This window comes from Alexandromys fortis, unplaced genomic scaffold, assembly GCF_014885135.2.
Source record: "Alexandromys fortis isolate MF-2015 unplaced genomic scaffold, M_Fortis_MF-2015_v1.1 scaffold_150, whole genome shotgun sequence".
Lineage (NCBI taxonomy): Eukaryota > Metazoa > Chordata > Mammalia > Rodentia > Cricetidae > Alexandromys > Alexandromys fortis.
The window spans coordinates 1,129,732-1,157,247 of record NW_026068027.1 but is presented as its reverse complement, the minus strand read 5'-3'; the positions used below and the strand labels follow the sequence as shown (position 1 = coordinate 1,157,247).

Genomic DNA, 27,516 nt, shown 5'->3' with positions numbered 1-27,516 from the left:
TTTTGTTTTCCGAGACAAGGTTTCACTGTAGTTCTAGAGCCTGTCCTGGAACTAGCTCTTGTAGACCAGGCTGGCCTCACACTCACAGAGATCCACCTGCCTCTGCCTCCTGAGTGCTGGGATTAAAGGTGTGTGCCACCACTGCCCGGCTTGGGGTTTTTGTTTTGTTTTTACTTACTTTCTCTGGACTTAGACTTCTTTTCTTATCCACAAAATAGTTGAAGCTTAATAGAGTAGCAGAGTTGAAGCTCCTTTAATCTGGAGGCTTTCTTATTAATTACTTTTCCTTTCTTGTTCTCTGGGGTTATAAAAGAAGTCTTCTACTTTCTTCCACGTTCTAAAGTAAAGCCAGCTCTTTTCAAATTCTTTCTTTTTTATTTTTTGAGACATGGTCTCACTGTAGCTCAGATTGGTCTTTTGCATATAAGAGTAGTGGTAGGGAGTGAAAGAATATGTTTATGGGTGCGTATGTCATGGTGCAAGGATAGTGGTCAGGTAACAACCTGTGGATGTCGGTTTTTTCTTCTCCCCTGCGTGTTCGGAGGATCAAATTCAGGTTATTAGGCTTGGTGGCAATCACCTTTGTCTGCTGAGCCAGCTTGACAGCTCTAGATTGCTCTGAAATCATAATCTCCCTGCCCCAACTTCCTGAACCCTGGATTGCAGCATGCACCACCACACCTGACTCTTTTTTTTTTTCGTTCTTTCATTTTTTTAGTGTGCATGGTTGTTTTGCTGGCATGTATATCTGTGTACCCTGTACATGCCTAGTGGCCCTGGGGGCCAGAAGAGGGCATTGAATCTCCTGAAACTGGAGTTACAGATGGTTTTGAGCTGCCATGTGAATGCTGTAATTTGAACCTAAGCAAGGATATCTAATGCTTTTAACTACTGAGCAATCCCTCCTGCTCTTTATTTGTATGTAGGTATGTATGTATGTATGTATGTATGTGTCTAATTATCTATCTATGAATGAGGCCTCACTTCATAGACTAGGCTGGTTTTAAACTTACCAAGATCCTCCTGCTTTTGTCTCCTGAGTGATGGAGATTAAAGGCTTCAAAAGCTACCAAACTAAGCTGTATTCTGATTTTGTTTTTATTTATTTTCATTTTTGTTATTCAAGGACACGGTTTCTCAGTGTAACAGTCCTGGTTGTCCTGGAACTCACTTTGTGGACCAGGTTGGCCTCAAACTCAGAAATTTGCCTGCCTCAGCCTCTCTAGTGCTGGGATCAAAGGCGTGCACCACCACCCTCTACTTTTTTGTTTTAAATGCATCAGTACAATTAAAACTGGTGGAGATACTTTGTGTTGAGGTGGCCCCCATTCTTTCAGTCACTTCTTTAGGTTGTTGGAATGTTGCATAGTTTGGGGAGATTTCCTCTGTGATAGATGAGGAGGGAAAGTGAGTGCTAAAATGCCAGGTCAACTAGAATTTGAGTGTTGTGGCTCTGGGGCACCATTTGCATTGTACTGTAGCCATTACCTTCATTCATGGCTTTCTAGCTGACCTCAGGCCAAGGAATACATGGATTTAGGATAACTTATCAGGAGGACAGCATAGATATATATATGTATATAGTGTGTGTCTCACAAATGTGAGAGATAGCATGCATGCAGAGGTCAGAACAGCACAGAGGAGTTGATTCTTTTCCTTCCACCATGTTTGTTCTGGGGATGGAACTAAGGTTATTGGCCTTGGCAGCAAGCATCTTCGTCTGCTAAAACATGTTACCTTGTCTGTAGTTTTTGAGACAGGGTTACATTTGGTACCCAGATTGGCATGGAACTATGTAGGGCAGGAGCCCAGCTCTAACTCACATAACAGTTCTCCAGTCTCAGCCTATCAAGTGCTTAGATCATAGGCAGAGCTACTGTGTCCCACAAATGATAGCATTTTCCTTACCTGTCATTTTACAACTATTTATACTTTGTGAGTGGTAGTTCTTATGTGCCTGATTTTGGGCTGGCTGTCCTATTTATTGCAAATGTCTTACCATGGATCCTTGGCTGGAAATGTGGAGACCAAGCTGGCCTTGAACTCAAAATAAGAGACTCTCTTGCCTCTGCCTCCCCAATACTGGGATTAAAGGTCCGTGCCATGATGACTGATTGGTTGGGGTTTTACTTATTTACTTTTTAAATTTTATCACATTTTTTTCGTGGAGAGGGGATGCACCATAGAGCACACATGCAATTCAGCATATTCTGTGATTGTTCACTCTCTCTACTATGTGAGTCCTAGGGACTGAACTCAGGTTATCAGGCTTGGCAGTAAATGCCATTACTCTCTGACCTCTGTTACGTTAATATTTTTGTTTGTTTGTTTTTTTAGTTAAAAAGCATTTGCCATGCAGTGGTGGGGCACACCTTTAGTTCCATCACTCATGAGGTATAGGCAGACTGTGAGTTTAAGGCCAGCCTGGTGTGCTGAGCTAGTTCCAGGACAGGCTCCATACTGAAGTTCCAGCACTTGGAAGGCGGAGACAGTAGAATCTCTACGAGCTTGAGACCAGCCTGGTCTTTAGAGTACGTTCTAAGACAGCCAGGCCTATACAGAGAAATCCTGTCTCAGAAAACAAAAACAAAAAAGTTATTTAATATATATGAGTATTTTGCCCACACGTATGTATTTGTACCATGTGTGTGCCTGGTGTATCAGACGATGGGGTATGGATGGTTAAACTTCTGTGTAGGAACTAGGAACTGGACCTGGGCCTTTTGTAAGAACAAGTACTCTTAGTTTCTGAGTCATCTCTTCCGCCCTGGCTCTGTTACTTTAAAAAATAGGGGTTTTTGTTTTGTTTGAGACAAGGTTTCACCTATCCCATGCTGGCCTGGCAGTTTAGAATCACGGATGACATTGACCTTCTGTTCCTCCTTCAAATTTCCAAGTTCTGGAATTACAGGTGTATACGGCCACACCCAGTTGATAGTGCTAGGATCCCCGCACACGCCTCCTGCCTGCTATGCAAGTACTCTCTGCCTACTGAGCTATACATCTCCAGCCCTGTTTTTAATTATTGTTTTTAATTTACTCTTTTGAGGTAGGGTCTCTCACGTATCCCAGGCTGACTTCAAACCTGTTATGTAAACTAGGGTGGCCTTGAATTTTTTTTTTTTAAATTATGTGTTTGTGGTTCTGTGTATGTGAGTACTCAGGCCAGAGGAATTGGACACACTAACAAAATACACCCCGGAGCTGGATTTAGAGGCAGTTGTGAGCCACCTACCATGAGTGCTAGGAACCAAACTTGGGTCCTCTGTAAAAGCAGTATAAGCTCTTAACCATCAAGCCATCTTTCTTGCCCCTAACCATGAACTTCTTTTCTTGCTTCCACTTCCTAATTAGCCTCCTAATTGGTGCTTAATGGTGTCTCTAAAAAGCCATTCCACCATTTAATCTGCTGCTCAGCATGGTGGGGAACAGGGTAGACCAGTGGATCCCATGAATGTGAGCCCACTGTCACAGTTCTCTGGCAGGAAGTTGAGTTCCTTGTTCAGAAACAGTGCTGTGTAGAGTACCATGACGTTAGACGAGGCACTCTGTAAGTCCACAGATGGTACTTTGTTCAGAAGCACGAAAGGCAAATTGATGACCGAGTAAGTGTCTGTTCCAGTAAGGACAAAGAGGTTTTCTTTGCATGAAGAAAGTGTTCTGAGGGGCTGGAGAGATGGCTCAGAGGTTAAGAGCACTGGCTGTTCTTCCTGAGGTTCTGAGTTCAATTCCCAGCAACCACCTGGTGGCTCACAACATCTATAGTAAGATCTGGTGCCCTCTTCTGGTGTGCAGGTAGAACACTGTACACATAATAAACAAACAAACAAATAAATAGATTTATAAAAAACAAAAGAAAGTGCTCTGACATAGTCATCCTGCCACCAGGTTGCTGGCTCATAGTCCCAGGAGTGGTGCCTGTGGTGAGTAGCAGCTGTAGCCAGGTCAGCAGTGAGTGGAAGACCATGTGGTCGAGCCCATGCATAACTTCTATCTCTGCCACCTTGGCAACTTTGTTCTTGGGTCCATTGGGCAGTGACAGGGATGGTGGGAAGCGGGGAGCTTGCTGTCCACAGAATGGGTCATCCCATCTACTTGATTATTAGACGTCTCGGCTGAAGTCACCTTTTGATGAGCATTTGCTCATTACACAGTATTTTCACCTCCTTCACTTATTTGGAGAGATCTACTCACATACATCTTCCCATATGCCTTTCTTACTAATTTTCTAATCATGCTTTTTCCAAGTCCCTGACCATCCAGCTGGTCCATTGGCTACAGCCCATGACCATGTCTTCTATCTACAGTGAAGAATTGCCTTCAGGTTGTCCCAGAAAGGGGTTGTAATGCAACTGTCTACTTCTCGGTGCTCCCTGCGTAGGATTTAGAACCATCAGTAAACCAGACTCTCTTTTTCTCTACCTCAATCAATTGCTCATAGGGTACACCTCATGAGACATAGTTGAATGACTGGAAACAGAAGGCATTGCTATAAGAGAAGAGCTGAGGTATTTGGGCAACTTCTTGTGACTTGATTATGCCATCTATGCGGGGATTATAGGTTCTTGTGGGTTTTTTTTTGTTTTTACAGGACAGGGTTTCTCTGTGTAACAGCCCTGGCCATTCTGGAACTGGCTCTGTAGACCAGGCTGAACTTGAACTCAGAGATCCTTCGAGTGCTGGGTTTAAGGTGGTGGGTTTGTTTAATTTTTAATAACTGTAAGTGTGTGGACCTGGGTGTGCTGCTGTGCATGTGCAGAAGACAACATGTAGTTGTCAGTTCTCTCATCTTACTGTGTAGGAATATGGGGTCAAACTCAGATTGTCAGGCATAGCAGCAAGTACCTTTACTGCTGAGCCATCTTTCTAATCCTTGGCTGTTTGTTTTTTGAGATAGCAGTCTCCAGATGGCCTTGAACTCCTGATCCCTGATCTCTGCCTTCCACAAGTGCTGCGCACATAAGCATATGCCATCACACTCCGCTCCAGACTGAATTATGTTGGTATGTAAGTGAAATTTCATGAGAATATGATCTTGAGCAACATATCAATTTGCTGATATCAATAACTTTGTCTAGTATGGTTGTTCACAGCTTTAATCCCAGCACTCAGGAGGCAGAGGCACACCCAGGAGGCTGCGTCACCATTCCTAGCCAAGAAAAGAAAATTGTTAAACACACACACACACACACACACACACACACACACACACACACACACAGCATCCCACCCAAATCAAAATAAAAATTCAGCCTTGGATGGGTGGCGCACGCCTTTAATCCCAGCACTCGGGAGGCAGAGGCAGGCGGATCTCTGTGAGTTCAAGGCCAGCCTGGTCTACAAGAGCTAGTTCCAGGACAGGCTCCAAAGCCACAGAGAAACCCTGTCTCGAAAAANACAAGAGCTAGTTCCAGGACAGGCTCCAAAGCCACAGAGAAACCCTGTCTCGAAAAACCAAATAATAATAATAATAATAATAATAATAATAATAATAATTCATGCTATTTAGATTTGTCAAGATTGATGATACATGTCTTTAATCCCAGCAGCATTTGTAATTAAAGTAGAGGCCAGTATATGCTATACACTGTAAGGTCTTTCTGTCACTTTCCTGAGTACTGGTTCAGCCAGGTAAAGGTACTTTCCAGTCAAGCCTGGAGACTGAGTTTGGTTTCCAGAACACATGTCAGATAGAAGGAAAGAACTGTCCTCCGCCCTCTATGTGTGCACTGTTGCACATGCACACATATATACTGACATCCAGTACCCTCTTTTTTTGTTTTGTTTTGTTTCTTCAAGAAAGTGTTTTTGTGTAGCCCCGACTGTTCTGGAACTCTCTCTGTAGACCAGAGATTTGCCTGCCTCTGCCTCTCAAGTGCTGAGATTGAAGGTGTACACCACTATAGTTGGACTTTTCTTTGGGCCGCCAGCTCACAAAAAACAACAGGGAGACTATTGTTAATTATGAAAGCTTGGCCTATAGCTTAGGCTTGTCCCACTAGCTTTTTGTTTTGTTCAATTTTTTTGAGACAAGGTTTCTCAGTGTAATAGCCCTGGAAGTCCTAGAACTCACTCTGTAGACCAGGCTGCCCTAGAATTCAGAGATCTGCCTGCCTCTGCCTCCCGAGTGCTGGGATTAAAGGTGTGCACAACCACTCCCAGTAACTTCTGTTTTATTTTTCTTCAATGGAAGAGGAGAAAGAAAAAGGTTATGATTAATGTTTGAGCTTCTGGTATCTTTTTTGAAATTTTATACATATTGAGCCCACTATATTTTTTAAAGTTATTTTTATTTATATATTCATTTTGTAGGCAGTATTCTGCCAGCATTATACCTACATGCCAGAAGAGGGCACCAGATCTCATTATGGATGGTTATGAACCACCATGTGGTTACTGGGAATTGAACTCAGGACTCTTAACCTGTGAGCTCTCTCTCCAGCAGCTCAGCCCACTATATTCAAATCAGTACAAAGTAATGTTTGAGCGATGTCAAGGTCAGTGAGAAGACATCAGTGTAGAATACATGATCACTGCCCCAAAAAAGTTTAGCCAGATTAGCCTCCCTATTGAATAAGAAGTGTTACATTGTTGCTGGTGTGCTGTGTGGGTTTGCCTGAGATGATTGTCTCTTCTGAACTGTTAGGACTGATTCCTAACGAATATGGTACAACAGCCATGTATGTTACATTTGCATTCTGTGTGGTAGTTATAAGTAATCTGTAGAGATGTTTAAAGTATATGTGATGTTACCAATACATGTCTTCAATATTGGTTTATTTTGTGTGTGTGTGATGTGTGTGAGTGCAGGGGCATGTGCATGCCATAGTATACATGTGGAGGTCAGAGAACATGTGGGAGTCATTTCTCTTTCTTGTCATCTTCCTCATTTTCGAGGGGGCTCCTTAGGAAAAGGCAGTTTATTCTGTGCTGTCTTTGGCCCCTGCAACATCTGGTACAATCTAAGCCTTTAAGCTCAGAGTTCAGAAGGGATGGGGCAGTTATGGAAGAACAGGGCCAGGGACCAAAAGAAAATCAACTCTCAATTCTCAGGTACTGGGTTCTAGGAAGCCTAAAAGCAAGTGACCCAGTCAGAGCCTCGTCAAATGTCCTCTTTCCCCCAAATCCTCAATCTAAACCGCTTTATTATGTGGCAATCACTGCGGTGCTGGCCTGTTTGAGCATCACTCTCCTCACGGGCATTCTGGCCTTCTCATGTTGATAAGGCTACCTGCTCCTCTTTACTCCAGTAAGGAACAGTTGTCTTTAACTAAGCACGGTAAGAGTGCCACGGTGGAGAGTCCAGCATGCTAAGAAAAGGAGGGCACGAGACAGCAGCTGCTGGAGCAAGTAGGGGCAGTTCCGAGACATTTGCTGGCCCTTCACTCTGCAAACTGGTCCAGGAGCTTGAGGTAGGCCTGACGCTGGGATGAAATGTCCGCCAGCCAGCTCTGTCATTTTAAAAAATGGACTGAAGAATGGCTCATTGGATGTAAATGTGCTGCCAAGTCTGACAACTTGAGTTCAATACCTGGGATTCCCATCATGGAAAGAGAGAAATAACTCTCATAAGATACCCCCTCACCTTCATACATGTGGCATGCATGTGAATGCATATGCACACTTAGACAGAAATGAAATTTTATTCATTTATTTATTTATTTATTATGTATACAATATTCTGTCTGTGTGTCTGCCTGTAGGCCAGAAGAGAGCATCAAATCTCATTTCAGATGGTTGTGAGCCACCATGTAGTTGCTGGGAATTGAACTCAGGACCTTTGGAAGAACAGGCAATGCTCTTAACCCCTGAGCCATCTCTCCAGCCCCCCAGAAATGAAATTTTAAATACTTTAAAGGGACTTGAATGTGTACTTTTGGTGTCCGTTGGGAAAGAGTCTTGGAACCAATCCCTTAGGGATGCCTAGAGTGACTTTTGTAACTCAGGATCAGATTTACCTGGAGTTGCTTGGTCATTTAGTATTGATCCTTACTTGTGTGAAGCTGTCAGCAACAGATTTGGTGCATTCCTTTCCTTGGCTGAAGTACAGTTCATTCCTTGTGTGGATTTGAGCTTAGAGAGCAAAGCTCTTGCTACCAACTCTGGTGACGGATTTCTGTAGGAGAGAACTGACTCTCACAGGTTGTCTGTGGCCTCCACTTGTGCACTGTGACCTGTGTGTGCCTGTACTCAATGTAAACATGAGGATAGGAAGTTAGGGAAAACTGAGGATGCTGCCTACTAGAATAGTCCGTATGCTGAACCAGTCATGGTGGCTCATGTCTGTTAATTCTAGCTCTTAGGATGTTAGGACAGGAAGATTGTTGGTGAGTTCCAGGCCAGCCTGGACTACTACATCAGATTCTGTCTCAAAAGTTTTGTTTTTGTTTTTTAATTAAAAGTTGAAAAGGGAGATGGGTGTACTCTCTCACTTCAAGGCCAGCCTGGTCTAGAGGGTGAGTACCAAGACAGCCAGGGTTACACAGAGAAACCCTGTCTCAGGTTGTGGAGGGGGTTAGACTAGAGAGATCGCCCAGCAGTTAAGAGCACTGGCTGCTCTTTCAGAGGACCTGGGTTTGATTTCCAGCACCCCTATGGCAGCTTAAAACCAGCTGTAACTCTAGTCCCAAGGGGATTGGCCTCTGAGGCCACTGCATGCACATGATGCACACATATGTTCAAGCAAGTATTTATACACATAAGTAAAAATAAAGCCTTAAAATTATTAAAAATCAGAGAAAGGTGGGTATGGTGGCACACACTTTTTATTCCAACATTCAGGAGGCAGAGGCAGGTAAATCTGAATTCTAGGCCAACCTGGCCTACATTTCAAGTTTCAGATCAGCCCGGATTACATGGAGATCCTGTCTTAAGAAAAAAACTCACTACTTTTCCTGCCTGGACTTGTTTGTTGGAAGTCTTTCCCACTCTCTGGAGTTGGCATACTGGCTTCTGTCTCCCTTGAGGCTGGTGTCTGCTGTCATCCCCAGCATGCCCTCACTGGAAGCAGCTCAGCTTCTGCTCACAGCCCCTCCTCTCCTGAAAGCTGGTTGCTCTTGACTCAGCACAGTGTCTTTTGTTGTTTTTTAATTGACACTTACTAATTGGACGTATTTATGGAGGACAATGTGATAATTTGATACATGGATTCTAACAATCAAATTAGGGTAATTGACATTTTCTTCTCTTTAAAATGTTTATTCTTTGGTGGCAGTGTTTATTCCTGTTGTTCCTTTTTCTGTTCCTTGAAACTTGCAAAGGTCTGTCTGCTTCTGCCTTCTGAGCAGCCCAGTTATTTATTGTATATATGTGTGTGCATATGCATGCATACCATGAGGTGTGTGTGTGTGTGTGTGTCTTTGTGTGTCTGTGATGAGTTGGAGTGTCTTCCTGGATCACTCTCCACCATATAAATTGAGGCAGGGTCTCTTGGTTGAACCCAGAATTACTCCTTCTGATGGTCTGGCTGCCCAGGCAGTCCCTGACTCCAGCTCATGAGTGCTAGGGTTACAGGTGGACCTGGACCACTACCCACCTGTAATTTTTGTGGGTTTTGGAGATCCACACTCAGCTCCTCATGCTTGCTGAGCTATCTCTCCAACCCTCTTGATTTTTCACCTTATTCTATCTAATCTATCTGTCTATCGTCCGTCCATCCATCCATCCATCCATCCATCCATCCATCCATCCATCTTTCCTTTCCCGAGAAAAGGTTTCTATGTAGTCTTGGAACTCACTCTGTAGACCAGGCTGACCTCGAACTTAGAGATCTGGCTGCCTCTGCCTTCCAAATGCTGGGATAAAAGGCGTGCTCCGTCACCACCTGGCTCATTTTATTATTTGTACATGAGAGTACATGTGTTTGCATGTATGTATGCGCATATGCATTTAGGGTCCTTGCAGAGGCCAGAAGAGGGTGATGGCTGGAACAGCAAGTGTTCTTAACCCTTACCTGCTGGTCTATCTCTTCAGACCCCAGAACTCTTTCAGGGCCTCACTATTTAGCCCTGACTAACCTGAAGCTAACTGGAAATCTCCCCTTTTAAGTGCAGGGATTAAAGGCATGCACCACCACACTTGGCCAGAACCCCTTTTTAAAACTGGTGGTCTGTGTTTGAAGAGTGCTGTCTTCTAGTGGATCCACGTTCAGTTCCCAGTACTTTATTGCGTGGCTCACAACCACCTATAACTCTAGATCCAATTCTCTCTTCTGGCCTCCAACGGCACCTGCACATGCGAGTACACACTCTGTGTGTGTGTGTGTGTGTGTGTGTGTGTGTGTGTGTGTGTGTGTACATATACATATTCCTTTATAATTTTTTAGACTGGTAATTCCTTGGTTCTTTCTGCTCAGCCCTTCGTGTATGTAACCCAGTGAGACACCCTATTCTTTAGTCTTGGTGAGATTTGTGTGGCGTTATCCCAGGTATCATCTATTGATTATAGGCCAGGTGTGGTGGTGCATGCCGACCTGTAATCCTAGATAGACGGGAGGCTAAAGTAGGAAGATCACCAGTTTGATGCCAGCTTGGGCTGTTCAGATTGTTTGGGTTTCTGCCAGCCTAAAACCTTTCCAAGCTATGTAGAATTGTAGCTCATAGATTTGTTGATTGGAAATAGGAAAAAAAATTGAGGAAAATGGATTTAAGGAAAGGGGAAACAGTGAAAGATAACGTGACTGTTTTCAAGCTCGTGACTGATGGGCTGTGTATGGCCTTGGTGCCTCTCGTTTTCACAGCTTCGTTTCTCTTCAAAGTAAAGTACCAATTCTGGCCCTTTGAAGTTTGGCAAACATTTTGTGGCTCAGAGATTTTGTCATAAATATTAAAAATTGTGTTTGGGGTGGGCCATATTGCTCAGTGGTCCCTTCTATTCATATATTGCTTTTAGAGAATGTTTCAGTAAGTAGTCACACTGGCCTCGGCCTGCAGTGTCCCGAGTGCTGAGATTATAGCACAGTGCCATTCTGTCTGGTCTAGATGTGAGGTCCTGACTGTTAATTCCCCGCTACATGTTCAGGTGCCAGGACCCGAATTCCATCAACTGCCCTTCTCCTTTACTAGCATTCAGTAGTTATTCCCAGGTGTAAGGTGGTGGTCTATCTCTTTTCAGGTAGAATGGAAGAGTCTCACTTCAATTCTAACCCGTACTTCTGGCCTTCTATCCCTACAGTCTCAGGGCAGGTAAGTGGTGTTTGTTTTGTTCTTCCCAGTATTTATTTCAGCTCTGCGAAGTAAGTTCTTCATGATGTTCTTACTGTATGGAGGCTGAAGCAAAGTAAAACACACCTTGTTTCACTGAGTCCGCCATCATTGAGAGTCCCGTAGTGTCTGGGTCTGACTCCCGTCCAGAAGCGCAGATATCAGCCCCTTGTTCCCTGATCTCCAAGGAGAAGGCAACGAAACATCCTTAGGGAACAGACAAAAACCAGGCCTGCTCAGTCTGAAGAGGGTACTCCTCTTCCCCCTCCTTTTCTTTTAGATTGAAAACACAATGTTCATCAACAAGATGAAGGATCAGCTATTGCCAGAAAAGGGCTGTGGACTGGCGCCACCTCACTATCCCACTTTGCTGACAGTGCCTGCCTCAGTATCCCTGTCCTCTGGCATTAGCATGGACACAGAGTCCAAGTCAGAGCAGCTGACCCCACACAGTCAGGCATCTGTTACCCAGAACATTACTGTGGTCCCTGTGCCATCTACAGGACTGATGACAGCGGGTAAGCGCCCTTGCTTCTCTCCAATCTGAGGTGTTGATCTCTCATGATCAGGACCCCAGTCTGGAGGGCTCTGCGGACATGGGGAGTGGGGTATGTGTTTAATTCCTCAATCAGATTTTTATTAAGTGCCTACTGTGTGCCTAGCAATGTGCTAGGCATTGTGGGGGATACAAAGAAGTAGAAGATGCGGTCCCTGCCTTTGAGGAGGTGACATTCTTTCCTTCTCTGAATCAAGGAGTCTCCTGTTCTCAGAGGTGGAGAAGAGAAGGGAGTCAATCAAGGGGTAAATCTCACTGTTTCCAGGGGTCTGGGGACAGGGGTTAGCAAACCATTATTTTTGTACAGGGTTTGGGATTTCCTGAATAGTAATGGGCTGGAGGGTGGTGGTGAGGGATTGATTAGACACTATCTGGGGGAAATGAAATAGATTAGGTCAGAGGTGAACAGCATGACCCTATCTCCTTTTTCTCCCAATCCTAGGTCCTGGTTTGGTAATCACATCCCCCTCAGGCTCTCTTGTGACCACAGCGTCATCATCTCAGACCTTCCCTATATCGGCTCCCATGATTGTCTCAGCTCTTCCCCCTGGCTCACAAGCCCTACAGGTGGTCCCTGACCTCTCCAAGAAGGTAGCATCAACCCTAGCTGAGGAAGGAGGCGGAGGTGGTGGTGGAGGTGGCAATGTGGCTCCTCCTAAACCTCCTCGGGGCCGAAAGAAGAAGCGGATGCTGGAATCAGGGCTTCCTGAGATGAATGACCCTTATGTCCTTGCCCCTGATGACGACGATGACCATCACAAAGATGGCAAGACCTACAGGTAGGAATCAAAGCAGGGGCAGGATGGGTTGAGGGCCACTGTTTCAAGCTTCCCCTATCTTCTTTGGGTCCTGTCCCAAGTCAGGCTCTGCTCAGCAGCTGTCCACCTGAGAGCCACTTGCATGTCCAGGTGTCCTGTGATAGGAAGGTGGAGCTGCTGGCACTTTAGCTGCTTAGCCCCTTCTTCCATGCCCACCCTCCTTTTAAAACTCAGACGTCATGATCCTTAACTGATTTTTGAATGACAGGGGAGTTTCTCTCTTGCAATAAGGCTTCCAACTGGGATCCAGACAATGTCTGCAGCTCCCCCTTTTTCCCTTTCTGTTTCTTATTTTCCAAGAAAGCTTTCTGGTAAGCATTTTACCTAACCCCTGTGCAATCCATCAGCCCCTGCATGGTTTGGGGTGGGAGGAATAGCACACTTATGAAGTGACTTGTCTGCTCCCTTTCTAACTCCTGGAAGTCATTTTGATCCTCCACTTTCTCTCACGTTGTTGTTCCACAAAAGCACATGCATACTGGCACGTGGCCCTGTGTACAGAGAAACTCCTTGCCCTTAGAAAGGGAAATAACTTTAATCTCCCTGAGAACTTTCAGAGTCCCTAGTGGGTTTTGGACACTTGGTCCTGATGTGCAGAATGGGTTTAATTATTATCACAGCCTTGATGTATATAGACAGGGGCAGATTTGCATGGCTGGGAGACTGGTTCTGTCCTTAGTGTACCGAGATGGGCAATGTTGTTCCCATTTTAGGAGCGAAGGGAACTGCGGCACAGGAAATGGACAGAGCCTTGGGCTCATGGATTCAGTTCCCGGCTCCACCACGAACTTGCTGTGTGACCCTGGGCAAGTCCTTTTCCCCTCTCTGCGCCTCAGTTTCCTCATCTGTAAAATGGGGAGAATTCTTTGTATGCCTCCCATTTGTTGGGAGTATAGATAATTTTTAACATGTTGGGAAGGTCAGAAAGATTAGAGTTAATCATTACGTAGCATTATTTACTTGAATTGTATAGTTCTATGGAAAGTATCCACAAGTACACTGTTTAAATACCTCTTTCTACGTGAAAAAGAGGGCGGCGTTGCTATGCAGAATATATTGAGCACTGCAGAATTCCAGCTGTAATTCGGAAGTTCATTGTAGCTTTATTATTACAGGTGTACCCCACTTTATACAATAAGTGTTCCTGGAAAATGTTTACATCATACCATATTATAAAGGTACCTGACAAGTTTGATTCACTTAAAGGCATTCTTTTATTATATCAGTTGAAATGAAAATCCCTTATTACTTGATTGTGTAGATACCTGGATTTTTTTTTAATGTATTTGCTTAAAGTGAGGTCATTGTGACATGAGATGCATTTATATACCATGTTGAAGTAGTGGAGGCAACCCTTCTGGTTGACGAGGGTCCTCAGTTCTGCCAAGCTAATTTTTTTTCTCCATGCTAAGTTCCCCAACTCTGTATGAATATATATACATGTATATGTATACAAAGAATTGTGAGTACATAGTTGGAAGGACGCCTTCTAGGACCTTCTGCCCTTAGTGTTTTTGAAATTCTTGAACGCCCCTATACTTCTTAAGGGGAACCCTGAAGTTGAACTCTGACTAATTATGTCCTAGTTGAAAAAATTCCATCAGAAACTTAAAATTCTAAAATCCAAAGGAATCTTCCAAATCACAAAGAATCCTGACTTTCTTACTGTGCAATTGAACTTAAAAAAAAATAATCCTGATTTTTGTGTATTGTACGTCAACTACTTCTTCCCAGTTGTCAGTAGCATGGCTGGGTATTGGAGGAATTAGGTGCTGTTGCTATGGACAAGTCAACTTAGCTCGAAGTCTTTATTCCCATTTACATAAATGGGAAGGTCAGTCAGATCTACTGTGTGAAAATATTTTGAGGAGAAATCTGAACATTTGTTTTCAGCATCTTAGAAAAAAACTGGTATAATAATTCAAAGTGACTGTTAAATCCCAGCCATTATATTGCATACCATTCTCACTGTATCTGATGTACATAGTGTCCATTGAAGCAGTGGACCAAATGATGTGCGGGCTAGCGTTCCCTTTCCACTGCCAAAACTGTCCTGAATCAGCTAACTACTCAGCACCCTACAGTAAAGTACTTATTTGACTTCCTAGAACTTCCAGTTTTTAAACACAGGTTAAATATTCCTTGTCGAGAAGTGGTCAAGACTTTTTTTTTTTTTTTTCAAAATTTGGAATATTTGCACATACATAATGAGATACCTTGGGGATGGCGCCCAAGTCTGATCATGGAAATTTGTTAAGCTGGATGTGGTACCTTGGAGCACACCAGCAATCTCAGTACTCAGGACACTGAGGCAGGAGGATCAGTTCAGTGCCAGCCTGGTCTACATAGCCTCTCAAGCCAAAACCAGTTAGCTGCTGTGGGGCTGCTGTGGGATGTTGGGTCTGTCAGCTGGTCTTAGTCGGTGTGACATTTCCTCTCCAGATAGTGGCTCAAGCCTAGGAGGGCTCTCCCTAACACTCTGGACTTTCTCACTCTTTCTCTGAAGTTTCTCCGACCCGTGTAACAGCTAGACCATCCTGTAGCTGAACCTTCATGCCTAACTCCAAAGATACGGCTTTCTTCTTTTAATCTTCCTCCTTTAGACATCTGCCAAGCTTTTTTTTTTTTTTTTTTTTTTCGAGACAGGGTTTCTCTGTTAGCTTTGGTGCCTTCTCCTGGCACTAGCTCTTGTAGACCAGGCTGGCCTCGAATTCCCAGAGATCCGCCTGTCTCTGCCTCCCGAGTGCTGGGATTAAAGGCGTTCGCTACCACCGCCCGGCTCTCTGCCAAGCTTTTTTAAAGCTTGCCTTCCCTGCAGTTTTTCTTTTAAACTTTAGTAAAATCATGTTCAAGCTTTAAGTAAGAGAAAGACGTTAATTTGTTTCAAATTATATATAGGTAGTCTAATGGTAATTTTACATAGTATTTTTAGTGAGTGTGTTTTGACTTCCATCTGTATCATAAAATAACATATAGAATTTTCCACTTACAGTGTGATGTCACTGCTTAGGAAGTTTTAGAGGATTTCAGATTTTTAGGTTTTTGGATTAGGGAGGCAAAGCCTGTACTTTAATGGTCACCTGAGATCAGTGCCTTCACCTGGTAGATAGATATTCAACCTCTGCATGTATATTTCTAGTTCCAGGCCATGGTGTTAGCTTAACATTGTGGTATTATAGTGAATAGCTTGCCCTTTGATAAATTGTTTTTGGAGCTTTGAGGGTTTCTTTTTATAGAATTAGGAGAGTACCTGCCAGGTTATTCTGAGTAGAAACAAAGGTGCTTGAAAGTACCTCCCCTGTCCTGTCATTCTCAAGCTGCCTCATGATGGCCTCCTGACCATTGTCACTGGCATTGCCGTTAGACCCTAGGATCTTTTTAGACTTGTTATTCTGTTGCCAGTCTTTTCTTTTGTTTTGAGACAGGGTCACATGCAGCCCAGGCTAGCCTTGAACTCTGGATTGTCCTGCCTCCTATTTCTTGAGTGCTGGGGTTACAGGCATGTACCATTGTACCCAGTTTGCCAGTCTATTTTCAGTTAAGTTTCTCAGATTCTTCTCTAATTAAAGCTTTGAAGATATTCTTCTGATTTTTCAACACAGGGCTTTCACTGTAGCTCAAGCTAGAATACAAGCCCATCACAGACCTACCTCAGTCTCCCGAGTACCAGAATCATTTTCTTTTTCATAATGAACTTCAAGGGTGATGGGATTTGAATTAAAATATATTAATTAAATTTAATACTTGAATTGAAATGTCTTGGGGCCGAGGATACAATTCAGTAGTAGAGCACTTGGTATGTGGCAAGGCCTAGGTTCAAGCCCCAACACTGTAAAATCTGCAAAATTTTAGTTATCTAAGGAACTTACTTTGCACTTGTGTCTTATAAGTGGAATTATGTCCAATTGTTAACTGCAGTCTTTATAAAATATTTGTGTTGTCATTGGCTCACCCATCAAAACTGAGGCTGTTAGCAATAATGCCATTTTATTAATAAAGAACATTTAGCTTACCTTTGGTGGTCCTGGGTGCTTGCTGGCCCTTCTAGAGGCAAAATTAATATCTTTATTTTAAAGAATAGAAGACTGCAGTCTAGGTTAACAGGCAACCTGTAACTAACTCTGTTGGATTAGAGCCCAGGTATCTAGATTCCCCATTGACCGTTTACTTTTGACCATGATGATCTTTCCTGCAATGTTTGGGTGTCTCAGTCTATATATAGCCAATGACTGATAAACTGGGAGTCTTTTCTTCAGACTTAGAGTAAGTAGAGAATGAAAATTGGTTATCAGTTACTAGAGTTTTAGAGAAAGCATTAGTACAGAGACCACAACAGCAATACCATTTTCTCAGAGGGAATTTGTTCTAGTCTTAGTCTTGGCTATTTTCAAAATTCTTCTGAAAAGAATGCAAGAATCATTATCCCATACCCTTTGATTTACAAAGATAAGGTGAAGAGAAGAGCAGCTTACCCTAGTGGCCTGGCTTCCAGGCCACCTCCTTTTCTGCTAACTCATAGTGTGCCATGGCAAAGCTGTTCCTAACTCATGTATAAATAACTGTTACTCAGTAAAGTCTAAGGGGATGTGGCTCATTTGATACTGTTGTGTAGTGTCAGAGCAGGAGTGATCCACTGGTTCAGGTGATCACTGAAGCGGTAAAATTCTATTCAGGTGCTGTTGATGTCACCTAGATGTGCCAGCCTTGGCTTCATGTGCTAAGAGAAAGGAAAGGTGTAGCATTGCGATCATTGCTTTTCAATTCTTTTATTCTTGTTAAGATTTAAGGATTATAATCCAGTACTAACCGTTTCCTTGGCTTGTTTTTTTTTTTAAATATTTATTTATTTAATTAGGTGTACAGCATTTCTTCCATGTGTGCCCGCAAGCCAGAAGGGGTGCCAGTTCTCATTACAGATGGTTGTGAGCCACCATGTGGTTGCTGGGAATTGAACTCAGGACCTCTGGAAGAGCAGGCAGTGCTCTTAACCTCTGAGCCATCTCTCCAGCCCCACCTTGGCTTGTTTTAAAAGTGGTTCTCATTTGATTGGCTTGAGGCTGGGGGCAGAGGCAGGTGATCAATGAAACATCAGCTACAAGATAGAGACCAGATATGGATTAGGAAATTCTGGTACTTTCCATCTCTTTAGCAGTCACTATAATAAGGAAGTAGGGAAAATCACTAAGAAGACGGTTGTCTGCAGATGCTGTTTTCCTTCTTTATTGCATGGCGGGGAGGGGCTTGAGAATATCATGAGACCAACATGGAGTGCTAGGAGTACCGTGAAAGGTTTGAAACCTTAGCTGTGCCAATAAAGTCTACATCAGTGAATGCCAACCTCTGGGTTGTGTCCCCTCTGGGGGGGTCACACAACCCGAACAACCCTTTCACAGGGGTCGCCTAAGACCATCGGAAAACAGTTATTTACATTACGATTCATAGCAGTAGCAAAATTTCAGTTATGAAGTAGCAATGAAATAATTTTATGGTTGGAAGATACCACAGTATGAGGAACTGTATTAAAGGACCACAGCATTAGGAAGGTTGAGAACCACAGATACATATTCACCCAGATCATAATATCTACCTGTCTTATTGGGTATTTCTGAGTGCTTGGCACTGTGTTCGGCTGGGCATGGAGGCACATAGCTATAATCCCAGTTTGGGGAGGTAAGAAATAAGAGGGTCATGAGTTGAAGGCCAGCCTGAGCTACATAATGATTTCAAGGCCAGCTTGAGCTGCATGAGACCCTTTCTTTGAAAAGAAAAGAAAATAGGAATAAGGAAAAGCTTCTACAAGCCTCACTATGTAGTTGGAACACGACATGGGGTCAGGTAGAAGTCTCTTGGCAGGATTGTGAGGCTCAGCAGCGCCTCCTGGTGGAAAGGCTCTAATGTTACCCTTGCTTGGCCAGGTGCCGGATGTGCTCACTGACCTTCTACTCAAAGTCGGAGATGCAGATCCACTCCAAGTCACACACCGAGACCAAGCCCCACAAGTGCCCGCACTGCTCCAAGACCTTCGCCAACAGCTCCTACCTGGCCCAGCACATCCGTATCCATTCGGGGGCCAAGCCCTATAGTTGTAACTTCTGTGAGAAATCCTTCCGCCAGCTCTCCCATCTGCAGCAGCACACCCGGTAAGGTTGCTCCTCCCCTCACCTGGCTACAAAACACCCAAGACCATGTGGCCTGTGCCAACTGTTCTCTCTTTTGCCTTTTGAAATCTTAATGTCTCTTGTTACTGTCTGAAAATTAAACTGTATCCTAGCAGTGGGGGGCCTTGAAAATTGTTATTTCCAGTCCCCAACTCTGGAACGATTTTTGTGGTTTCTCTCTGTGTCTGTTTGGAAATCCTCTACAGAGCAGACCCTGCTTTTACTATATGCTTCAGTTCAGAGCCTTGGTGTGCATTCAACTTCAGGTCCAGGGGAACAGGCGGTATTGGCCTATGTTCAAATTGCTATTTGGAAACAGGGTAACTGTGGTGAGTGTGCAGCCTTAGGAAAAGGCCGAGGGTTGACAAGACCGAATACTGTAAGGTTACTGAGAGCCGTGGGTTGCAGCTCTTCATCATCTCACTGCCATTCTAGCCACCGACTTGCAGTCAGCAACAACCTAGATGTGGGTGTCCTCTTCATTAGCCTCTCCAGCCGGAGCTTTATTGGGAGGAGGGAGGAGGGGGTGCTCTCATCCGTCAAGCAACATCATTTCACCCAGCAGAGCGCTGAGCCCGTGGTGTCGAACTGCTTCCTCCTCCCCCCTTCCCTCCTCTCCTCTCCGGCAGGATCCACTCCAAGATGCACACGGAGACCATCAAGCCCCACAAGTGCCCACACTGCTCCAAGACCTTCGCCAACACCTCCTACCTGGCTCAGCACCTCCGTATCCACTCGGGGGCCAAGCCCTACAACTGTTCCTACTGCCAGAAGGCCTTCCGCCAGCTCTCCCACCTCCAGCAGCACACACGGTAAGGGAGAGGGGCGGGCTACTGGTCCCGCCCCGCTGGCATGCCCTCCCCACCCCCGCCCTGGACACATACAACCACCCGCATGCGGGGGGCGGGAGTGAGACCTGGCTGGAGGAGAATATGACCGCAACAGAAAAGAAGTGGAGGCCAAGAGAACCTTTCTGGAGCACAAACTATCAAAAAGACACAGTGATTGTATTCTTGATTGATTAAAGACAGAGAGAAACTCGAAACAAAGAAGACGATTTCCTGCACTTTCCTCCCTGAAAATACCAAGCACACATCTTACCAGATTTCTTCTTTGGTGCTGAAACAGAGACATTTGGTTTTAGAAGACCTACCTCTAGCCTCAAGACACGAGTTATGAGTGGGAGATATGATCAGATTTAAGTTGGCATCGGCCTGGATACACTCAACAGCAACAAGCAAGATTCCAAGGGCTGCCAAGAGTAGAGCACAAAAGGAAACTGAACTAAACATTCAACAAGAACTGGGAACAGACTAAAGAAGCTCCTGCTGCATAAATAGGATGCTTTATCAAATCCATCAATACGGAATCTCTAAGGAGAAGGGGGTCTGACACTCAAAGAGCTGATGGTTTCCTTCAGTGATGTCTCAAGACAAAGTGGAGTCCAGACTCCTGGCAGTTGGCTATCTTCACCCTGCTTCTTGTGGATGTGATGTTCTTACCCAAAAGTGGTCAGACACTGCCTTGAGGAGTTTGCTGTCATCGTATATTTGAGACTTTGATCGTAGAGACAGTTCTGAAGTCCTTGAAAAGAAACAGATATTGGTGCATCCTCACATCTGGGCTTGTCTTAGTAGATATAGGGCCCTGTGGTGTTGGGGAAGAGGTTAGATTGATTCTGACTTCTGGATTTCCTGTCATTAGGGGCTTAGATTGCAGGGGGGTGGGGGGGTGGGGAATCCCTAGGAATTTCCATGAGTTTCCACTAATGTCTCTTCTACTTTCAACAGTCATTATAACCTGTATTTTGATTTCAGAACTATCTCTGACTATGATGCTCAAGGTTGAAGGGACAGTTTCTGTCTGTAGGGTGGGGACCAAGGAGGAAATGTTGTGTATTTTTCTTACAATTGTAGTTACTTTTTATTTCTGAATATTCACCACGGGATGGTTACTATAGGAGCAGATATAAGTACCAAATCATGACCTGTGTCCTAGATGCTGAGGCTCAGTCCCTCTTCTACCAGCACAATGAGGCTCTCCTTGAGCTGAGTGTTATAGGCAATAACCAGAAATCAGGCACTAAAACCACTCCAGGTCAGAGGAGCTAAAGCTAGTGCCTCATGCAGGTTCCTCAGGGGGCAAACCTGAAGAGCCTGTGGTCTGGTGCAGAGCTGGTCTTTGTGACCTTTGCTGACGTCCTTACTCTCTTCTGTGCAGAATCCACACCGGTGATAGGCCGTACAAATGTGCACACCCAGGCTGTGAGAAGGCCTTTACACAACTCTCCAATCTGCAGGTGAGTATCTGGTTTCCACAAACGATCTTGGATTTAAGACTTGGGACTGACATTTGGCGGAGAACTAAATTCTCTTTAAAATTACTGAGATGAAGCTGGGCCTGCTAGCCTTTGATCCCAGCTGTTTGGAAAGCAAAGGCAGAGTATTCAAAGTTCAAAGCCTGGCTATGGTACAAAATGTGTTCAGAATAGTTCTGGCAACTTAATAATAGTGTCTCAATTTAAAAATAAAATAAAGGGGTTGGGGAGTTAGCTCCCCAACAGATAATAAAGTGCTTGCCACAAACATGAAGGTGTGAAATTGATCCCTAGAACCTACTTTCAAAAAACAAAAACCAGTAGTTTTGGTATGTGCTTGTTATCCCAGCAGTGGGAAAGTGGACAAAGGCAGCTCTTTGGAGCTCTCCAACCAGCCAACTTAACCAAATTGGCTAGCCCCAGACCAATGAGAGACCATGTCTGAGAAAACAAGGTGGGTGGCTCCTGAGTAATGATTCCAAAGTTGTCACTGGCCTCCACATGCATGTATACCTGAACATACACCCAGAAATTTTTTGAAGAACTAGGGGCTTGTGAGATGGCTCAGTAGTTAAACGTACTTGCCATGCAAGCCTGAGTTAGACCCCTAGAGCCACCAGTGGAAGGAGAGAATATCTTGTAAAAGTTGCCCGTTATCTTCTACCTGTGTGCCATGGCAGTTACACACACACTAATTGAATTTAAAGGAAACAAAGATTGGTTTTGTAACTCACTGACAATGCTGCCTAGGCTGTAGTAGGTTCAGGCTCTAGTACATACCACATTTTAACACAAAACCCTTGGGTGGCTTGGGTGGCATGTGCCTGGAACGAATCTACTCTGGACTACATAGACAGAAGAAACAAAAAATGAGGGTCTAGAGAAATGGCTCAGCAGTTAAGAGTATTTGCTGTTTTGCAGAGGACCTGGGTTTGTACCCATGTCAGGTAGCTTTACCATCACTTACCCATAACTGTAGGCAGCATTTTCCTGTCCCAGGAGCCACTTCGAAATTGCCACACAGAGGCTTATATTAATTATAAATTCTTGGCCAATAGCTCAGGCTTATTACTAATTAGCTTCTACATTTTAAATCAACCCATATTTATTTACACTCTACAACAAGAGCATGGCCCATTCATTACTTCTCTATCCCCCATTGACTTTCTAACTCCACTCTTCTTTCTTCCTGTATCCTCAATTTGATCACCAAGCCTATATTTTTTGCCTGTCTGTTGGCCAATCAGCTTTTACTAGCCATTGAGAGTAATACATATTCATACTGTACAAGAGGATTGTTCTACAGCATATAACTCCAACTCCAGGGAACCCAGTTCCTTCTAACTGCCCAGGCGTCTCTACAAATATGCACATAAAAATGTTTAAAATCCAGTGATAACCTGAGCCCATAAAACCTCTCAGAAAACAAAAAAGCACAATATATAAGCCAATTACATGTTAGCATTAATAGAACACAATTATTCCCAAATCCCACTAAAGGAACTTCATGGGAAAATGATATTATTTCACATTTTACAAGTTTTCTTTTCCACAGCCCACTCTAGGCAAGCACCTCTACCACTGAGCAACATACCCAACCCTTGTGATTTTTTTTTTGTTGTTGTTGTTGTTTTTGGTTTGGTTTGGCTTTAGTTTTTCAAGACAGGGTATCTCTGTGTAGCTTTGGAGCCTCTCCTGGAATTCACTCTGTAGACCAGGCTGTTCTCAAACCCACAGAGATTAACCTGCCTCTGCCTCCCAAGTGCTGGGATTAAAGACTTGTGCCACCACCGCCCACCTGATTTTTTTATACTTAAATGGTGTGTTGTGTAACTCAGGCTGGCGTTGGGACCTACCATCCTAACTCTTCAGCCTTTTAAGTGCTAGGATTATGTGCTGTTATGCTCAGGATTTTTGCAAGTTTCAATCTGTTGCGTGGCTAAAAGTGAACATGTTCTTTCATCTGATAGTCTATAACATGAAAGAACAAGAGTGCAAAGGCAAACACTTGTATTTTACGTGTGTGGATATGTCATGGTTATTTGTGCATGAGCATAGGTAACACTTGAAGGTCTGTACCTTCTTGAGACTTTCCTTTACCACAGCTAGAGTTCACCATAGTTGCCTAGACCAGTAAACCTTTGGGAACCTCATTCCTCCCCCTGCACAGCACCCCATCACATCCAGCTCTTCCATGGATACTTAGGATCTCAAGTAGGGTTCTTAATGCACAGCAAACACTCCACCTGCTGACCCTTCTCCTTGGTCCTTGTCTTATTATTTTGAAGAGTTTTTATTCTGTGAGGCCCTATAAAGGGTCGGGGAATCCCAAACCTCACTTTAAGAGCCACTGGAAGAGGGAGACCAGGTAGGTGTAAGTCACTGTAACTTTTAGGACCTTGGTTGATGCCTTGTGAGATACAGTTCCTCCCTTGGCAGTTTCATTCAAAGCAGCTCTACTGCCTTATAGAAGGGGAAGCTAGGATATCCTGTGCTTACCTTAGGGCTCTCTCTCCATAAAGGCCAAGGAAGGAACAGTATTCATTTTGGTTTCTCTCATTTGTTTGCAGTCTCACAGAAGGCAGCACAACAAAGACAAACCCTTCAAGTGCCACAATTGTCACCGAGCGTACACAGATGCAGCCTCACTAGAGGCTCACTTATCTACACATACGGTGAAGCACGCCAAGGTGTATACCTGCACAATCTGTAGTCGGGCATACACATCGGTAAGTGCTTGGTATTTTCTCTTCCCATGTCTGTGTCCCTTCTTGATGGAAATCTTTTATGAATAGCTCCACATGTGCTTGCCCCGGCTCTCACTTATTAGAGTCAGTATTTAGAGATAACTAGCACCATAAGCAGTGATTCTTTATTCTGGACATATAAGGCAAGGTTTTGTGATGAAGAAAGGTTTCGGGTATTTTTTATGAGATTCTAGAACAAGATTATCAAATGGCTTTACTAGGAGACCTTTGAGAAAAATAACTTTCTCTACCAAGCGGTGTCCATGGTGATTTTTAAAGATCCAGCTCCAGAGCATCCCTTTATAGACATGACAGTGAGGGTCCGGCCAGCTCCAGAGCATCCCTTTATAGATATGACAGAGTGAGGGTGCATGGTGGTAGTTGCAGTTCATGTCTTTCCCTTCCTTTCATTTTAACTTCTTTTTGCCATCTTTCTCAGGAAACATATCTTATGAAACACATGCGCAAACACAACCCTCCTGATCTTCAACAACAAGTGCAAGCAGCAGCGGCGGCGGCAGCAGTGGCCCAGGCTCAGGCCCAGGCCCAAGCTCAGGCCCAGGCTCAGGCCCAGGCCCAGGCTTCCCAGGCATCACAGCAGCAGCAGCAGCAACAACAGCCTCCACCACCACAACCACCACACTTCCAGTCACCTGGGGGAGCTCCCCAGGGTGGGGGTGGTGGGGACAGCAACCCGAACCCTCCACCCCAGTGTTCCTTTGACCTGACCCCCTATAAGACGGCAGAGCATCATAAAGACATCTGCCTCACTGTCACCACCAGCACCATCCAGGTGGAGCACCTGGCCAGCTCTTAGAGATCCGTACTGCCAACCACTGGAAAGAGGGAGAAGAAGTTCTGGTCCCTCCTTTGTCAACTCCTCTTGGTGGGAAAGTTCTCTTCTTCCTTGACAAGTCCTGTCTCCAGCTCCTTGGTCCTCAGGCATGGCTTCCTTCGCAAGATAACCATCCTTAATCCCAGCTGCTCCTGATTGACAAAGGGATCCTGAGCTGATAGTGTTATCCAACAGCCCCATCCAAGCAGAGCTTTAAGACTGGGGGTTGGTGCTTGAGAGAGGATCTGCTCTGGCCTCACATCTTGTCCAGTGTGGGCACTTACCTTCCTCTCTTCTCATCCTCAAAGTTGGGGCCGATAGAAGGCTAGCGGCTGGTCCTCCCAGATAATACAGAAGGAAGCTCTAAATGCAACCAACCTTCCGTTCTACGTTTACCTGTAAAAGAACAGGTTTTGCACGTGGCCTGACTCCTGTGAGCCATTTTTTTTCCCTTACATGGTCTCACTTCATATTGGGTGGTGACTACCTTTTTATTTGTAAGGAGGCCAGTAGGCAATACATGGTCACCAAGGTGCCAGAGACTCTCCAGGTGACCAAGGGTGGTTATAAGAGTGTGGGTTATGATTTTTCCTTGCAGCCTCCTTCTCTGCCAACCAAGGGCCTATATACTTTGCCTCACCACACCAGTCCAAGGAGCTATGGGAGCTATGGTCTCTGTAAAACCCCAGCCAGGGTATTGCAGAGAAGGGAGAAGTCAGGGCATACACAAGGACTGGACTTAGCTCCCTAGGTGCCACGGTCAGATGCCGGACATGGATTTATATATAAATATATATATATAAGTATATATATATATATATACCTGCTCATCACGGCCATCTTTGTTGTAACCATTTCTGTGTTTATAAATGCATTATCTCTGAGAATTTTCATATTGATGTTTTATTTTTGTCTTATTTTTCTCCACTTTGTCCTCTGGCCATGGCATTTAAATTTTCTTTTACCTTTTAATTTTTTTAATCACGGCAGATTTCAGAGAAAAGAATTAAAATAATCAGGAATTATACAGTTGTTATAAAGCAATTTAAAAATGAAAAAATCTTATGTACAAACTAAGGGGTGTTTTTAGAACATTGTATAGAAATAAATTGATGTTTAAGGATGAGAGCAGTGAGCTACTGATGTAAGCTAGCATGGGAAAAGACTGGGGAGATACGAGGACAGCATTAAGGACGGAAGCGAATGTGTGAAGAATGAATGCTTGTGTGATAAGCCTCCATGTGAGTCTCCAGCCATTTTAAGTTTAGGAACATTTGTGTATAAATTCTGTCATCGGGATTGCATTGCCTACATATGTGAGAGCAAGGTTTTGTTTAACAAAACAGCTTATATTCCTTACCCTTTGTCCTCCACACCATCAAAAAAAAGGAGTGGGGTGGGGGAAGTATGGCCTCTTCAAAGGACCTGCACTAATTGTGCCTTCCCTATTGTCCAAATTCTACTGGGCATGTGTACACACACTTGTGTGTCATTAGACTTGCAGTGCCTAAGACCAGAGGTTTCCAGTGAAGGAACCCATAGCCAGCTCCTGGGCTTAGGACTGAAGAGAATGCAAAATGCAGTGAGCTTCCATAACACAGTGGTTATGCTCGCCTCACAGTGGAAGACAGGTGTACTGGACAGCATGACCAAGAAACCTAAGACTCCTCACAGTCTACCATGAACGGATTCGGCCTAATTTCCAAGACGGCTTCATGAAGATTAAGTCTTTGATACAGTACTGAGAAAGCTGACAGAAGTTCTCAGACCTGAGAACTGACCCACAGTCATTACCTAGTGCTGTGGAGAAGGGAGTTCCACTCAGCTTGTGACTAGGCCTCTAGGACAGTTCTCAGCGTGCCATTGTTGCTTAGCTTCTTGATGCTTTTCCTTCTCTCGCTGACTGCTGAGTCTCTGTCGGCCCTGTTTTCATCACAACAATGGGAATAAGTACCTTTGTGGGTGAATGTCCATTCCCACTCCCACCCAGTGATAATGTTGCCTACTGCTACTCACTGTATAGAGAGGAGTGGGCAGAGCTTCAGTTATCCCAACAGCATGCTCTTGTAATTAGAATGGAGTCCACATCCTACTCCTGTGCGTTAGCATCTGCTCGGTAGTGAGCCACCATTTTTTTTTTTTTACATATTTGCTCTAAGGCAGCTAAAATTTTATTCTAAAAAAAAAATGGCTGTGTGGTGTAATTACTGTGAAAGACGCATGAACTAGAGGTGACAACTATCTTGAAGAATCTACCGCCACTATTACATTATGGGATTTGAGTTTGTTTCCCTAAGGTAGCAGCCTGCCAGGCTCTGGCTTTTGTACAATGGATGCTAGTTTTAACAAGGGGATGGGTGACGTCTACGTGGTCTAGCTGTCATAAAACTTAATGACCCAGTTCTTTTAGAATCATGTTAACATCATACATAAAATACAAAACAAAAACGTGGGATCTCCCGTTAACAGCACAACTGCAAAACCAGTGCGTGTTGTGTTCTATGTAAAAGTATGTTGAGTATATAAAACAGGAACCTTAGCTAGGTGTGGTGGCAAACGCCTTTAATCCCAGCATTCGCAAGGCAGAGAGACAGGCAGATACCTGAGTTTGAAGATGGCCAGGGCTACATAAGGAAATCCTTTACAAAGTCTGACAACTTCGGAAGAAAGTATTTGCCTCAGAGATCATACCTGCTTCAGCTTTCATTACCAAATTCAAAATAAGCAAAGCAAAATAGCTAGGTTCCCTACTGGCTGAAAGGGGGTGTTTATAGAATATAATTCTAGACAGAGCTGTTTCTTCCCCATTTATCAAACATGCTTGTTTGAAGGGGAGAAAAGTTTGCTAGGAAATGCAAAATGGCGACCTCGCGTGATGTCATAC

General features: G+C 44.2%; 1 protein-coding gene across 14 annotated transcripts in view; it reads left to right on the top strand.

Moving 5' to 3' along the window:
* Znf384 (zinc finger protein 384) overlaps positions 1 to 25,760 on the top strand; it is a 29,662-nt gene extending 3,902 nt beyond the window's left edge. For 7 of the 14 annotated variants that reach the window (XM_050163973.1, XM_050163966.1, XM_050163968.1 and 4 more), the window contains 10 exons: positions 11,113 to 11,183; positions 11,482 to 11,719; positions 11,955 to 12,002; positions 12,200 to 12,536; positions 13,289 to 13,381; positions 18,491 to 18,715; positions 19,363 to 19,545; positions 20,954 to 21,032; positions 23,621 to 23,779; positions 24,237 to 25,760. In XM_050163973.1, coding sequence (XP_050019930.1) covers positions 11,118 to 11,183; positions 11,482 to 11,719; positions 11,955 to 12,002; positions 12,200 to 12,536; positions 13,289 to 13,381; positions 18,491 to 18,715; positions 19,363 to 19,545; positions 20,954 to 21,032; positions 23,621 to 23,779; positions 24,237 to 24,614 — 1,806 coding nt within the window. In that variant the 5' untranslated portion in view covers positions 11,113 to 11,117 and the 3' untranslated portion in view covers positions 24,615 to 25,760. The remainder of the gene's footprint in view (positions 1 to 11,112; positions 11,184 to 11,481; positions 11,720 to 11,954; positions 12,003 to 12,199; positions 12,537 to 13,288; positions 13,382 to 18,490; positions 18,716 to 19,362; positions 19,546 to 20,953; positions 21,033 to 23,620; positions 23,780 to 24,236) is intronic. The other 7 variants (XM_050163974.1, XM_050163977.1, XM_050163975.1 and 4 more) reach the window with 7 other exon arrangements.
* Positions 25,761 to 27,516: the final 1,756 nt, after the last annotated feature.